This window comes from Equus przewalskii, chromosome 10, assembly GCF_037783145.1.
Source record: "Equus przewalskii isolate Varuska chromosome 10, EquPr2, whole genome shotgun sequence".
Classification (NCBI taxonomy): Eukaryota; Metazoa; Chordata; class Mammalia; order Perissodactyla; family Equidae; genus Equus; species Equus przewalskii.
Genome location: NC_091840.1, coordinates 205,704 through 221,576, shown reverse-complemented (window position 1 = coordinate 221,576; position 15,873 = coordinate 205,704). Strand labels below are relative to the sequence as shown.

Here is a 15,873-nt window from a genome sequence, read left to right as displayed (position 1 = left end):
CACCCATGGGCATCGCAGACCTGGGGCCTCCCCAGCCTGTCTGCCACACCATGAGGCAGAGGGTGGGCTGTGGGGCCAAGCCAAGGGGCTCAAGTCCTATGTGATGGTGCACAGACCCTCCTCTGCCTGTACGTCACTCCCTTCGGCTCCTACGGGGCACAGAGACAAGGACAGCGCTCATAACAGCCTCAGAGCAGCACGCGGTGCTGACAGTGGATCCGCCCATCTCTCCACCACCTGTCGAGTAAGTGTCTTGCTGTCCCCTCCAAGCACTGTGCACTCTCCTCAGGTGCCCACGGCCACCAGCCACAGACTCCTGCCTGCAGCTCAGCGCCGCTCAGTGAGCGAGGCCTGCAGGCTCCTCATGGGAGGGATGACAGCAGCCACTCTTACAGGGGGCGACGAGGGCACCTGGGTGGACGGTGAGCATGTGGAGAAGACAGAGCGACAAAGGTCCTGACATCACTGAACCCTCAGCCTCCCCACCTGGGAGACGCGATGTGCAAGCTTCCCCCGTGGAGGTAGGTTCCACAGATGGAGGCTCCTGCCCCCCGCCCAGCTTTCCCACAACTCGGCGCCCACCAGCGGAGGCCCCGTGCTGGCTGCTGATGCAGAGCAAGGCCAGGGCACCGCCGGCCCCTCCCCAGCCCCTGGAGACTCACTGGCATCAGGGATGGAGGGAGGTCCTGCCATCAGCCCAGAAGGCGCCACAGGCAGGGCCCGTGACTGTGTGTGGAAGGCCCCCCACCACAGCGGGTGCTCCCACTTCCCCGTGGCACCCTGCCTCCTCCTGCTTTCACCATAACTGGCCTCCCTACTCCTGAAACTACGCCCCACAGCTCCACCGCTTGCCATGGCGCAGGTGACCCCACGGGGAAGGCCCAGAGCGAGGCCTGCAGCCCCCAGCCCCTACTCAACCCCTGTCCAGGGCTGCTCTCCGCTCCAGAAAGTTCACAAGTGGGTGGAAGATATGCTCCTGGGAGCAGCCTCAGGACGCCCAGCACATCACATCCCAGAAGTCCTGCAGCAAATATGCAGCTGCACCTTCACGGAAGCTGTCGCCAGGGCCTTTCCTTCACAATTAAATGGTTTTCTTGTAAATGGCCTAAAAAAAATGACCGAGGACAACCATACACCTGGCATTCATTTTATTCCTTCCAAACAAACTAGATGATACAATTGACATAACCACCAACGAGCAACTGCAAATTAAGATATTTTAGGTCACTACTGAGAAAAACCCAGCCCCCAGCGACAACCTTTCTAAAGCTGATTTTGTTCTAGGGCCACTAAGGCGGTTATGACATCCTAGTCCTCGCTGCAGACCCTCCCGTGGGAGGAACAGCCTGGTGCTGGTCTCCACGCCGCTGGGAGGGACATGCACGTCTCTCCCGACGCTGGGACAGAACACCAGGCGAGTTTAATCAGAGGCTGCCCAAAGAGCTCCGACCTAGAGCTTCAGAAGGCAAACCACGGCCGTTCAGTTAAGGCTGAGACGAACTGACACAGCCTGCGTTTTTTCCAAATCCCCTGTGTATCCCTGGATATCGCGGTCCATTTGAATGTATGCATGGAGAATTGCCACAGTAATTTCATAAACGAAGCCAATCGTGCTTAGTTTTTTCAATATGAAAAAGAAACAAATGGCAACCAATGTATCTGAAAGTATCTCACACTCTAAAACGTCAACTCTGGTTACAACTTCTCTAGAAGCGTCCATGCAGACTATACTTCAAATGCTTGAAACTGCCGCGTGCCATTTCCAGCCATGTGAAGATCACGCTGAGTGGAAGACGCAGCAAACACGGGAAGAGCCCGACCGCACAGGTGCACAGCGATCTCCCACAGGGCCAGGAGGGCGTGCGGCCACCTCCGCTCCCCAGGGCTGCATGGAGAGCAGGGATGGCTCCAAGCAGAGGGAACTAGTTCGAGCAGCTGGCTTGGCAGTCAAGTGTCATTTAAACTGGGGCAAACTGGGCTGAAGCTCTTGTCACTCTGGAACTATCAGAGCCAATGAGAGAAATTTCTGGAAACCCCATCTCTGCATTTCCCCTGTACACATAAACTGTGAACAGAAATCCATCCACAAGGACTGTTTTCATCCTTTTTTCTCTTCCCAACAGAGGAGCCAGACCAAAAAATATTGTTTGTGCACCTAACTTCTCTTTTCATGTCAGCGAGAAATCCCACCAGCCCCTCTCTGGAGCTGGTTTAGCAATCCCCACAGGGTCATCCAGGGCTGCCCGACGCCTGGGGTCTCAGTGCCAAGGTCAAGCCCACTGTCCAGAGTCGGACAGTCTCCTGCCACAGCTTCCAGGAGAAATGGCTGACTTCCCGACACTGTAAGAGTATTTTCTGAGGTCTTCCCAGCCAGAAAGGGGTAAGGAATCAAACAGTCCCTGACGGTAAACTTCTAGAAGGCACTTCTGCAGTCTGCGGAACTGACTGCGACGCATGCCCACAGTTGCACCTATCTGCCCTCTTAAACTGCTGGCTCGTGATTTTCTTGGAATCTCGTGAAAACCAGCGAGCCAAGGCAGGTGCCTGCAGCTCCTGTGAGGGCATCCGCCCCCACTCCCATCGGCCCTCACACCCTCAGAAACACACGCCTGTGCCCGTGTCCCCAGCCGCCCAGCACCCCCTCCCACCTTCCTCACGCACTGGGCTCCAGCTCTGACCTCGGCTGCGTCAGCCACATGTGGCTGCCACCTCGTCACAGTCAGCTTTGTGTCCCCTTGGGGGCTACTGTCAGCAGTCACTCAGACCCTCACCTGTGTGGTGCCATGAAGGGACTTTGCAGATGTGACTGAAGTCCACAACTAGAGACTGTGGGTGATGGTGACTGTCCCAAGTGACACGGCCGGGCCCGACCCGACCAGGTGAAGCGCCTCTCAAGGAAGCTGTGGATGTGGGCTTTAGGCCTGCCGAGGGATTCCAGACCTGCCCGCCCACCATCCCCGAGGCCGACCCTGCAGACTCCTACACACCCTTGTCCTGGACCCGCTGCTGCGGCGGATGCCGCCTGGCCCCTCAGTCCTTGGCTCCCGGGGCAGCGCTCCCAGGGCTGCTTGCAGTCTCCCTTACATCCGCCTCCTCCTGCCTCCCCCCTGCCTCCACCAGCCTACTCCTGCCTCTTGTTGCATTCACTTCTCCTTCACTTGAAAACCATTCCCTGGAACATACAGCTAACATCTGAGTTCTGACCAGACACAGCATTTTTATTTGAGACACAAAATGACTGGAACGAGATGCCTGCTCCCAGTAACTCAGTCCCATGGGGCCAACCCACGGAGACAGCCATGCCCCACAGGACCAACCTTCCAGCACATGCACGGGTGCTGGAAGAGCATGGAGCCAAGGGTGGACCACCACAGGGACACGATGGTGTGAGGTAAGTCCTGGCTGAGCCCAGTCCCCCAGGCAGAACAAGGCGGCTGGGCCACACAGGATGGAGCCGTGCAAGCAAGCAAAGTGCAAGCAAGGTGTTAAGAAACGCGTTCTCATGGGACCTGGGCGGCAGTGCAGGGCAGGAGGCCAGAACGGTGGGCACTGGCCGGCCACCGACAGCCTTCTCTGACCTACCAGAGCTTGGGCATTACCACTGATGCTGTCACTACTTTCTGGAGCTTAGGGACCTCGTTCCTTCCATGCACTGGGCAAAAGCATGTGAACCCCCAGGTGTAAAATGCACATACAACTGGGGGGAATCAGAAGACACAGCAAGGAGCAGGAGACCAGAGGGCCCACTGGCCAGCCAGTACTGGGGAAAGGACACTGCTGACCATGGCAATGGAGACATGCTGGCAAGGGGCAGTGTGTCGCAGCTGCTGGCCAAGCAAGCCAGCAGGAGGTGCCGTCACAGAACCATTCCTCCAGCACAGCCGCCAGGCCAGCATACCCCTCTGCAGCAGGTGGGTGTGGCTACCATGACGGCAGCTGGCGAGGAAGGCAGCGGGAGGCTCGTCTGAGGGATACAGGCTGACATGGTGCATGCATGGGGAGAGGCCAATGGGCGGCAACATGGGTACTGTTCAACACATGCCATCAGAGAGCTCATGCACACAGGAGCACAGTCCAGACCCCTGACCATTTCCAGACCCAAGCCAGTTCTCAGACTCAGACCCACTGGCTGAAGGGGAAGCCGTACCATGAGGATAGACTGAGCACTGCCAAGGTAGATGCACAGGACACAGGCTCTCAGGCCAGGGAAGGGACAGCCAGGTCCTGCAAGGTCCCAGCTGATGCTAGCACCATCGTGGCCCACTGGAGTGAGGGCCATGCGTCATGTGACAACATGGTCCTGGCCCGAGTCGTCCTCACTGTGGGTTCACCGAGCGTAAATTGAACCCCGGATCATGCCCTGGAGAGAATGCAGAGACTAAGGCCACCTCGGAGGCTTGAAGTATGTGGTGTCAGGTCCCCATGTACCCCTGCAGACAGCAGATGGACCCTGGAGAGTGACCGTGGACACCACAAGATGCATTCCTGCTCACAAGCCCCATTGGCCAGTCTCAGGGCCTGGGCACCTCTGCTGCTGACTTAACATCCTCCAGTGAGGTCTGCACTGTCAGACGCTCTGCAGGACACCATGCTGACCGCCGTGTTGCAGGTGCCCTGCTGTACTTTGTCAGCAAGACGTGGCAAGTGCTCTGGACACTCAGGTCAGACACACCGCCCAGGGCATGGACAACCTCTAGAGACGGGGCACTGTGACATACTCCAAAGTGAGGGACCACGAAGACACACACAGGACTGGGCAATCCTCTTGGGGCCCCATTCACCCCTGACCTGGTGAGGAACAAGGCTACTGGCTGTGAGTGGAGCCAGAGGGGCACAGCCTGCCGAGCTCTGGAGGAAGCTGGTGGCAGATGGCGATGCAGAGATGGGTGGCCCCAGGGGCACAGACACAGCTCAGACCCCAGAATCCTGGGGCCAGGCCAGCCACCTGTGGCACAAAGGTGTGGGCCACTTGAGGTGACCTGACCATGGACACCAAGTGACCACAACTGCCCACTATGAGCCAAGTACTGTCAGGCCACCGAGGCATGAGGTAAAGTGGCCCCACAGCCATGGGGATGAGGGGGAAAGGGCACATGTGGGAGCGGTCGCCAGCTCCTGGGTCACTCCCCCCCCACTCCAACCTCTCCCTGAGCTCACGCCCACAGCCTCATGGGGCAGCCCTAGGACCCACTGACAGAGCAGGAGAAACCCAAGCGTGGCTCACGGAGAGGTTAGCCTGGTCTGCTAGCACAAGCTGAAAAGGGACGACAGCCCAGCCCCGCTCAGGGTGGCCCTGAGTCCCCATGGCAAAGCCTCGAGTGTCCACCTATGTGAAGGGGCAAGTGGCCAGAGGCAAGGATATGTACAAACTCACAAGCCCTGGTGAGTGCCCGGGGAGTGAGCTGGGAAGAGTGAGATGCTCCAGGTGGATCTGGGGGCACTGGACGGTCACTGGGGAGGAGGACAGCCCGGCCATGGCGCTGAGCAGCTGGGCCTCCAACAGGGCAATGACTCGCCAGAGGAGAGGCTGTGGGCCCTGCCCCGAGGGCTGGTCTGGCTTCTGACCACAGAACGGACACTGGGCCCCAAGGATTCCACCAGCCCCAGGAGGGCTGGTCACATTAGACCTCTGCTGTCCAGGCCCCAAGGCACATTTTGGCCCTCGTGATGCTACCTCGGCCCAGGGGCCACTCCTCAGTAGAGAAGTGCAACTGGGTGCTTCCGAACCTCCACACATCCCGCCTTCTGGAAGCTTCTAGCCTAAGAAGATGTGGAGCGGCCTATCAGGACATAGTCCTTTATCTTCTTACAGGCATATTTCAAGGACACGCTTACATTAACAATGTTTAAATTGAAGCCATGTAAGTGCAATTATAGTTCAGGGAATGAGAGTCTTCAGCATCGAACTTAAGGCTGCACAACACCCTGTTCCGTGAAAACACACCAGCAGCCCATACAGAGCACACGAATCTACACGGCCGGCCAGGTGCTGCAGCCGGACACCCGAGTCACAGAGTCACACGGGGCTGGGCAGCGGGGGAAGAAGCATAAGGTGCTACATTTCTTAGAAGCAGAAAATCAGTGGGCTGAGATGCAGTTGAGCTGCAGACTCAAGGGCTATTGGAGGAGAATGGATTCATCTCAGGTGCAGGGAGTCATCGAATGTCCTGGAGAAAGTGCATCTTGCAGAGGTGTGTCCCTGCACCTTTCCTCCGGAATCACTCACAACACGTTCACGAGGGTCTGTACCCGCACCCTGTCCCAGGAGCATGCCCTTTCCTGCGTGAGGCCCAGTGGTCAGGCAGGTGGGCCCCAAACAGGTGGGTATGGCCTGAGCCTGCCTGCACCCTGGGAGCCTGCAAGGAATGCAGAGTCTCAGGCCCTAAACGACGCCCGGAATCAGACCCAGGGCTCGTGCACACGTGATGCTGGAGGAGCTTCCACGTGCGTACACAGGGCGGCCAGGGCACCGCAGCAGAGGTGAGCAGAACCTGGGAGCGAGGGGCAAGAGGGAGCCGTCCACCAGGGAAGGCAGACACCGCAGGTGTTTCTCTCATACTTCCTAAAATCAGGATCATCACAGTAATTCAAAGACATCTCCACTGAAACTTCAGCAGAGGCATCTGAGCAGTGGACACTGTGACCAGACACCAGCTCTGGGATTGGCCGCCCAGGCCACCCAAACCCCGAGCCACCCATGGCTGAGTGACCCCTAGTCCGAGATGCCCCTCCAGGTCCAAGGGGGCTGGGAGACGCTCCCCATGTGGGGCTCCTGCTGAGCAAAGCATCCTCGCCCAGTGAGTGCCCAGGAGGACCGGTCCTGGAAAAGCCTAGCTCCTGGGGGCTGACTGGAAGCCGTTCTGAAGATGAGAACAGCAATCTGAGGCTGTCCAGATAACGAGGACAATTTTTTTAAAGTGCTGACACACTCCAGCTCTCAACCTGTGTTTTCATGTCCAAGGTGCACAGCTTCTAAAATGCTGTGAAAAACAAACCAAAACAAAACCAAAAACCCCTCTGCAACCATTTGAAAGTAACAAGTGGCACCCAAATCAGACACACGTTTCCTTCAAAGGAAAACCCCGTGAGTGTTTAGAGACATGCCAGCCACAAGTCACTCTCTGACTGGGCAGTCTCACCATGAACTGACTCTTCCCACCCTAAAGAAAAACCTTAATTTAAAAAGTTGTAACAGCAATTTTATCAAAAGGTAGCGACAATACAGGAAAGGACAGCAGTACTTACACTTGTTGGGTGCCGAACAGCAGCTTCATGTTGCAGCCTCACCCGCTGCGGCATCATCGCGTCGTCCTGTGGGAAGAACACACTTTAAACTCACTCAGAGCAACGGCGACAGGAGAGAAGACAGACAACCCGAGAGCAGGACAGGCGACCCGGACGCTGCCCGGTGGACCCATGACCCTGCCAGCTGGGGGGACACACGATGACCTGGATACAGCGGGGAAAACTGAGAACACTGACAACTCCAGCAGGGCTGTCCCGCACAGCCGGCAGGCTGAGCATCCCATGAGCATCTGGGAAGCAGCTGGCATTGCCCAGCGAAGCAAAGATGCAGACACTGGGGCCCAGGACTTCAGCACGGGTACAGATGGTCTCACACGCATGCACCAGAAGACACATGGCAGCGCGGCACTGATCAGGCACAGCCAAGTCCACGGACACAGAGGGGTAAACAGACGGTGCAGCTGCACAAATCCATGCAGCAGTCAGACGAAATGACAGCTCCGCACGAGGTAACATGTTCCAGACACAACGCCCCGTGAAAGCAGCAGGACAAAAGGATACACACAGCACCACTCCACTTATGTCAAGTGCAAAATCAAGCAAAATTAACCATTTTATTTAGGAAATGCACATGTAATGCAAGCTACAAAGAAAAGCAAGGAAATGAGCACCCTGGCAGTCAGAACAGCACTGGCTGCAGGGGTAGGAGGGGCACAAGGTTCCATCCTGACCCAGTGGTGGTCACACAGATATGTGCCTACTAATCTAGCTTTAGAGTGCGTGTGTGTGTGTGCATTATTCTCTAGGTATGTTCTATCTCACAGTAAAACAGTACTTTAAGTTGATGGAACAATCAAAAAGCTTTCAGCGTTTTACTTAAAGGTACAAATACACCCAATAGGAGAACCAAAGATAATGTCATCGGAGGATATTTGTCTTTAAACTGAGCAATAAGATAAAAGACTTGTATTTGTATCTCTTATTTCTGCAAAATGGCCTTATGAGCAATGTGTAATCAAATGACCTGTGGACAAGTTGAGCTGAGAGGAAACCTGCAGCGAATGCAAGGAGGCAGCAGGAGGCAGGAGGAGAGGGGAGGGAGATGGAGCAGGACGGATGGGGCGGGGGAGAAGGTACAAGGAGGAGGGGGAGGAGGAAGATGAGGAGGAGGGGGACAGGGCAAGGAAGGCAGGGACCTGCGCAGGCCCAGCAGCGCCCTGAGCAGCAGGAAGCCGAAGGTGGATAGAAGAAGCTGTCAGAACAGGAGCGGAGAGCCGACCGTGAACTCGCTGCTGTTCCAGACCCAGAGTCCCTCACTGGCTCCAGGAGCAGCTCACAGCCACATGCATGGTCACCCCTGGTTGGGGATCTTAATAAGGGAAACTGAAGAGGTACAGCAGAAGAGGGGGCGGGGTGTAAGGAGGATAAAGAGAAGTTATGCCTCGTTCAACCTATTTCACGCCCCAAAGGGCAGGGCAGAGACAAAAGGGGCGAAGTTTCCCTGAAAGCAAAGGTCTGTTGATCAAACTCTGGAAAAGCAGCTCCTTTGTCTGGCAGCCTCATGCAGGACTCTACAAATTTCTGAGGGTCTCCTTAGCCAGCAGGGCACAGGCCAGCACAGGCTCTAAGGGGTGTTTCACAAAGGGAGCTCGAGAAGCTAAGGGAAGCCCCAGGTTAGGTTAGGGTTGGGGGTCGTCTCTGTCCCACAGCACAACCACCTCTGGGACCCTGGGCCTGGCAAAAGAAGGACGTGGCCTGCCATTTGGGGTCTGCAGGACCACGGCGCAGACGAGCCCCACAGCCTCCAAACCCAGAGGAGTACCCGGACAACCATGCCTCCCACCTTCTGGCCTCCAGACCCTGCCCACCATGAGCACACCAGACGTCCACTGGGAGGGGCGCCCCGCACCTTCCCCGAACCAGAGCAGCCCAGTCCTGTACTCGCTGGCCCTCAATGGCAAGTGTCTGCTCAAGACTAAATCGTATTTTCAATTTGCTCACCATTCACAAAACACTCACATTCTCTCTTTTTTGATATTTATCACAATCTTCTACAGGTGGAGACAGAGCAGCTAATATTATCCTCATTTTGTAGCCAAAGAAACCCTAGTTTGGAAAGGTTGCATAATTCACCCCAGGTCTCATAGCAATTACATGTCTGGGTTAAAATTTGAACACAGGATTAACTGAGAAACCAATTTTACAGTCCGAGGATCTATGCTAAAAGCAAAATTGCCAGAAATTCCTAGCTCTCAAAAACATTCCAGTATCATTTCCCATCACCTCTTCTACCAGAATCTGCTCCCTGCTGGGCGCCTGGATAAAGTCAACATCCATGAGTACAGAGAGAACACTGAGGATGTTTAAGACGCCCGGTGACCACTCAGCCAAGAAACTGAAGGATGAAGGCAGTGAGCACCATTCAAGCCCACAGCGAACAGCACGACAGGCGCCCGACCGCTCCGGAACGCACAGGCACCCTTGACAATGAGTCAGCATTCTGAAAGGGGAAACTTCGCAGAAAGATGGGAGAATGAAGAGGTCTTTATTACATGTGAAAAGCCCAGTGATGTTTTAATAACAAGCCCGGATGTGTTTCTCTGGTGGGCCTGTCCCCGGAGGCCTAGTTCCACCAGTGCCGTCCCAGGAAGGCACCTGCTCTGGTCCAGGCCACACAGAGGTGCCAAATGCCAAGAGCTGGTCTGAACAAGTCAGCTGGCATTTGAAATGCAAAGGCGAGGGCCCTAAAGGACAGATGCAGAGGCTTATGGAGCATGAGCTACAGAAGCTCGTCTGCACGTCAGTCTTCATCCCAAGGGTATCTGGACACGGACTCTTCTTACTGCAGGAGGAGGTTCAAATACCTCGTATTTGTCTGCCCCAAAGTGTGCAAGACTCCCAGCCTGACTGAAGTTCCATGAAGATAACTGGTTAAGAAACGTTCTTGGAAGCCTAGGGAAAAGAATTTTGATATATTACAAAAATAACACTAATGCAGGGGCCAGCCCGGTGGCGCAGCGGTTAAGTGCACACGTTCCACTTCAGCAGCCTGGGATTCACCGGTTTGGATTCCGGGTGCAGACATGGCACCACTTGCCAAGCCATGCTGTGGTAGGCATCCCACATATAAAGTAGAGGAAGATGGGCACGGATGTGAGCTCAGGGCCAGTCTTCCTCAGCAAAAAAAGGAGGATTGGCAGCAGATGTTAGCTCAGGGCTAATCTTCCTCAAAGAATAAAATAAAATAAAATAAAATAACATTAATGCAGAATGAAATATTGTTTCCTTTCTGACCATAAAAACACTGGGTAGAAAAAAGCTAATCTCGTCCAAGAAATGTGGAGTTAAAAGAAACCTGGAGTTTCAAGTCAAGTAGCTTTGAGTGTAGGACGGTCCTGGGAGCGTGTGGCTGTGGACTCCAGGACAACCCAGGTTCAGGCAAAGGCTGCAGGCAGACAGAGGCCCAGGACGGCGAGGGTGCAGGAGAGGCTACTTGCAAATGAAGAAGTGCAGCCAACAGCCAAGAAGGCCTCTCTCTGCGAAGAAGCAGAGTCGGTCTGCTGCTGTTCTTGCTCTTAGTCTCCCTTGGCTTTTACACGATGTTTGAAGACACAGGTGGAAGTCACCTGGTCATACCCCAACCCTCGCGAGCCACACTCCTAAGGGAGGACCCCGGAGGGAAGAGAAGGGAGCAAACCCAAGCACGCAGGGAGAGCCATGTCCCCAGCACGCGGGCAGGGACACCCGCATATCACCTCCCAACTCTGCTTCCCCAAACTCCACACTACCCAGGAGAAGCAGGTAAGCGCGAAGAGAGTTATCCACCAGGACTTGTTACTCATCTTGTAAGGCTGGAGCAGGATCCAGACCCAAGTGCAACACCTTCAGGTCCCGCCTGCAGAAGCGACAGATGAGCTACTGAAGACAAACGTGCCTGCTGTGTTCAACCAAGAAGGGGGTGTAAAATAAGAAGTCCTGAAAGCAACAGAGTTAACAGGTAGGGGGAACTGCTGGGCCATCTCAAAGCTACGAGAAGGCTCGAGCTGACAGGAAACAAGCCACTTCTGCCCCGAGGCCGTGAAGGTTGAAAGAAACAGCTAGAATTCTGAACTGTCTTCCCAACACCCCGAGAGGCTGGAGGGGACAGAAATCAGAGCCAGGGGTCCCTCAGGGTTGGGGGTGTGTGGGGCTGTCAGACCCTTACATTTTCTAGCGCAGGCCATGGCAGGCCACCACCCCAAGGCAAGGGGTGTATGGGACACACATCTAGTGGGGAGCCTCGAGATGGATGCGGTGGTCCTGGGAGGGGCTTCTCCCAGGGCCCCAAGAAGCAAAGGAAAATCCTCGAGGGGATGGATGGTCATCCAAGGCCTGAAACGAGCTCATGGAGACCAGAACCGGGACACACAGACGACCAGGACACAAGACAGACATATGAAACAACAGACAACGGAAGACCCCACAGAGCAACCACTGCCAGAACAATTCAGAAAGAGTTAAAAGCCAATAACTGATTATAAACAGACACCAGAAAATATCTATTTAATAAAAAAAAAGGGACAGAGTAAAACAAGAACAGAGGAACAAAAATAACCTGAGACACAACAAATCAAGAGCAAAATGGCAAAATCCAACCATACAAAAATAACAAATGTGAATAAACTCAATCCTCTAAGAATCAAAGGTAAACATTGTCAGATTGGATTTTTAAAAAGCAAAACAGAACAAGATCCACGCATGTGCTATTTACGAGAGACGCCCTTCAGGTTCAAAGACACAGACAGACTGAAAGTAAAAGGACAGAAAGGGATAAAGCACGCAGACTCCACCTACAAGACAGATGAGGTAGCTGCATGGATCCCAGACAACACAGACTCTGAGACAAGAGAACGTCACTAGAGACAAAGAGGGACATCTTACAGCCACAGAAGGGTCACTCCATCAGAAGGATATAGCAACTGCAAATATGCATGCACCTGACAACAGAGAAAAAGAAACAAAAACGGACAGAATGGAAGAGGGAAACAAACAGACAATTCAACAATAAGTGTCGGAGACTTGAATACGCCACATCCATAATGAGAATAAGCAGACAGTCTGCAAGCACGTGAGGGATGAAGTGACAGCATCACCCCGCGGACACCGACCACAGAGCACCCGCCCAACGCACCACACGCCAGACCCCAAAACGAGGGTCAGAAAACGTTAAAGGACTAAAATCACACAAAGTATGTTCTCCGACCACAAAGAAATTAAGGTAGAAATCAAAAACAGGAGGAAGTTTGGGAAATCTACCATGAACCTATGGAAATGAACATCATACTTCTAAATAGCCAGTGGATTGAAGAAGAAATCATGAGAGAAATCAGAAAATATTATGAGCTGAATGAAATTGAAAACATGACACACAACATGGTGCAGTTAAAGCAAAGCCAGGAGAACACGTTACAGCTGTGAACGTCTAGATTAACAAAGAAAGATTTCTTAAAAAACAACAAAAAAGAGCAAACTCAACCAAAAGCAAGCAGAAGGAAGACAAAAATACAAACTAGAGCAGAAATCAATGAAACAAAAAAAAGAAAAAATAGAGAAAATCAATTAAAACAGCGGTTGGTTCTTTGAAAACATCAAGAAATTTAACAAGCCTTTAGCTAGACCACAGATCAACAGACTTTTTCTATAAAGGAGCAGATAGTAAATATTTCAGTCTTTGCGGGCCACATACGGTTCCTGTCAATATTCTTTTTTGTTTTTTGTTTTGTTTTTACAACACTTTAAAAATAAAAAGTCCATTTTTAGCTCAGAGGCCACAGAAAAACAGGCTGCCCGTGGGTTTGGCCTATGAGCTGTCATCTGTTGACTCCTGAGCCAGACAGACCAAGAAAAAGAGAAGACACAAATAACTGAAGTCAGGAATGAAAAAGAAGACAGTAGCACTAGCCCACAGAAGTTAAAAGGACCATGAGAGAGTACTATGAAGACCATATGCCAACAAACTAGACAATTTGGATGAAATGGATGAACTTCTAGAAAGACACAAATTACTCAAATTGACTGAACAACAAATATAAAATCTGAATAGATCTATAAAACCAAAAAAAAAAATTAGTAATTAAAAAATCTCCCCCGACAAAAAAAATCCAAGCTCAGATGGCATGAGCAGTGAATTCTACTGAGGATTTAAAGAAATAGTCTCTCACCTTCAGTCTCCCAGCAAACGGAGGAGGCAGGAACACTTCCCACCTCCTTCGGTGAGGCTAAGTTGTACCCAATACCAAAGCCAGAAGGAGACATCACAAGAAAAGAAAACTACAGAACAATATCCCACATGAATGGAGATGAAAGAGTCCCTGACAAAAAGCTAGAACTTACGAAAAGGACCATATACTATGCCAAGTGGGATTTATTCCAGGAATGCAAGGTTGCTTTACCATCTGAAAGTCAATTAACGTCATACAGCATATTAACAGAAAAAAGAACAATCACTACATGACGATCTTGAATGCAGAAAAAGCATTTTACAAAATCTAATGATCACTCGTGATAAAAATTCTCAACCAAGTAAGAATCAAAAGCAACTTCCTCAACTTGACAAAAGGCATCTACAGAAACACTGCAGTTAATGTCTTAATGGTGAGCGGAGGAAGGCTTTCCCTGAGATGGGGACCACAGCAGCGTCTGCTCTCATGACTTCTGAGGAGCACCGGGTGTACGGTCTGTCAGCACCATCAGGCAAGAAAGGGAAACAAAGCCATCCAGATTGGAAATGAACAAGTAAAACCGTGTGTGTACTTAGAAAATCCTAAAGAATCCACAGAAAACTACTAGAACTAATAAGGTCAGAAAGGTCACAGAACACAAGATCAACATACAAAAACCAACTGTATTTCTATATACCAGCATTGACCAATCTGAAAATAAAATTAAGAAAATAATACATTCACAATAGCATCAAAAGAATAAAATATCTAAGTATAAATTCAACAACAGAAGTACAAGACTTGTACAGTGAAAATTACAAAACATTGCTGAAAGAAGTTAAAAACCTAAATAGATAGGTAGACATCCCATATTCATGGGCTGGGAGATTCAATATTGCTAAGCAATTCTCCCCAAACTGACCTAAAGACCCAACACAATCCAAATCAAAATCTCAACTTGCCTTTTAGCAGAAATTGAAAAAAGGAAGAAATAAGATGGAGGGCTTGCACTTTCTGATTTCAAAACTCACTGCTACAAAGCCAGAGTACTGGCCTAAAGCAAACATGCAGATCAATAATAGAGAACTGGGAGGAGAGAGAGAACTCTGCAATCATGGCTGACTGCAGGCTTCTCCATGGGAAAGGACAGTCTTTTCAACAAACAGTGAGAGGACAAGTGATCATCACATGGAAAAGATGAATGTGGACCCTTACCATACACAAAAATTAATTCCAAATAGATCATAGACTTAAATGTAAGGGCTAAAACTAAAAACTCACACAAAAAAACTTGAGTAAATCTTGGTGATCTTAAATTAAGCAAAGAACTCTTAGAAATGAAAACAAAAGCACAAGAGATAAAAAGGAAATTTGAGAAATTGGGCTTCATCAAAATTTAAATTTTTTGTGCTTTAATTTAGGTACAGATTTAACAAGAAAGTGAAAAGACAAGCCAGAGACTGGTAGGAAATATCTGCCAGTTGCACACCCTGCACTGACCAGTGAGGCCCTGAAGACACCACGTCCTTCCTGACACTGCAGGCCTCCCATCAAGTGGCAGAGACAAGTGTTACTGGTGCTAAGTTGAAGGAGAGATCCTGACGGAAGTCCTGAGGGCGCGACCACAGAGGAATGAAGACACTGAGGGACAAAGCTCACAGCAGGAGGGGAGCAGTTAAAACCAAGGGAACAGCAAGGACACTTTCTGAAGCATTTCCACCCTCTCCCAGGACTCTTTCTCTGTCTCAAGATATCCTATATTTCTTCAGTTTTTGGAAGAGAACTTACCTAATTTTATTAAGGATACACATGGAAAAAACCTACAGTGTACAACATACCCAACAGTGAAAGGTTTCAGCTCTCTCTTTTGAGACTGGGAAGGAGACAGGAATGGCCATTATCATGATTCTATTAAACAATTTACTGGAGATTCAAGTCAAGAAAAAGAAATATTCAATTTAAAAAAAGAAAGAAAAGACAAAAATTACGGAGAGGGAAAATGAGTACATAAACAATCCAAAAGAATCTACAGAGAAATGTTAGAATTAAAAGTGAATTTAGCAAGGTTTCTGGATACAAGATTGGTAAGTAAATTAATTCCTTTGTATCTACAAAGTTTTTTAAATGATGCCACTCACAGTAGTACCAAAAAACATCTAATAACCTTCATACATTATTGGTGACAAAATAAAATGGTATAGCCACTTTGGAAAACATTTTGGCAGTTCCTCAAAATGTTAAATGTGGAGTTACCATCTGATCCGGCAATGGCACTCCCAGGTCTACAACTAAGAGAAGTGGAAACTGTCCACACAAAAACTTGCACAAGAATGTTCACAGCAGCATTATTCATAATAGCCAAAAAATGGAAAAGGCTCAAAAGTTCATCAATTGGCAAATGGATAACAAAATGTGGTCTATCCATACA

The 15,873-nt window shown here is 50.9% G+C and overlaps 1 protein-coding gene across 50 annotated transcripts in view; it reads right to left on the bottom strand.

Moving 5' to 3' along the window:
* The window catches only part of B3GNTL1 (UDP-GlcNAc:betaGal beta-1,3-N-acetylglucosaminyltransferase like 1), a 136,048-nt gene that overhangs the window by 86,442 nt on the left and 33,733 nt on the right, over nt 1-15,873 (bottom strand). For 45 of the 50 annotated variants that reach the window (XR_011523231.1, XR_011523233.1, XR_011523232.1 and 42 more), the window contains one exon: nt 7,246-7,311. The exons of the other annotated variants lie outside the window; for them this stretch is intronic. Coding sequence is in view for 37 of the 45 variants with exons in the window: in XM_070561276.1 (XP_070417377.1) it covers nt 7,246-7,311 (66 nt within the window). In the remaining 8 variants the exon portion in view is untranslated. The remainder of the gene's footprint in view (nt 1-7,245; nt 7,312-15,873) is intronic. 50 annotated transcript variants of the gene reach the window in all.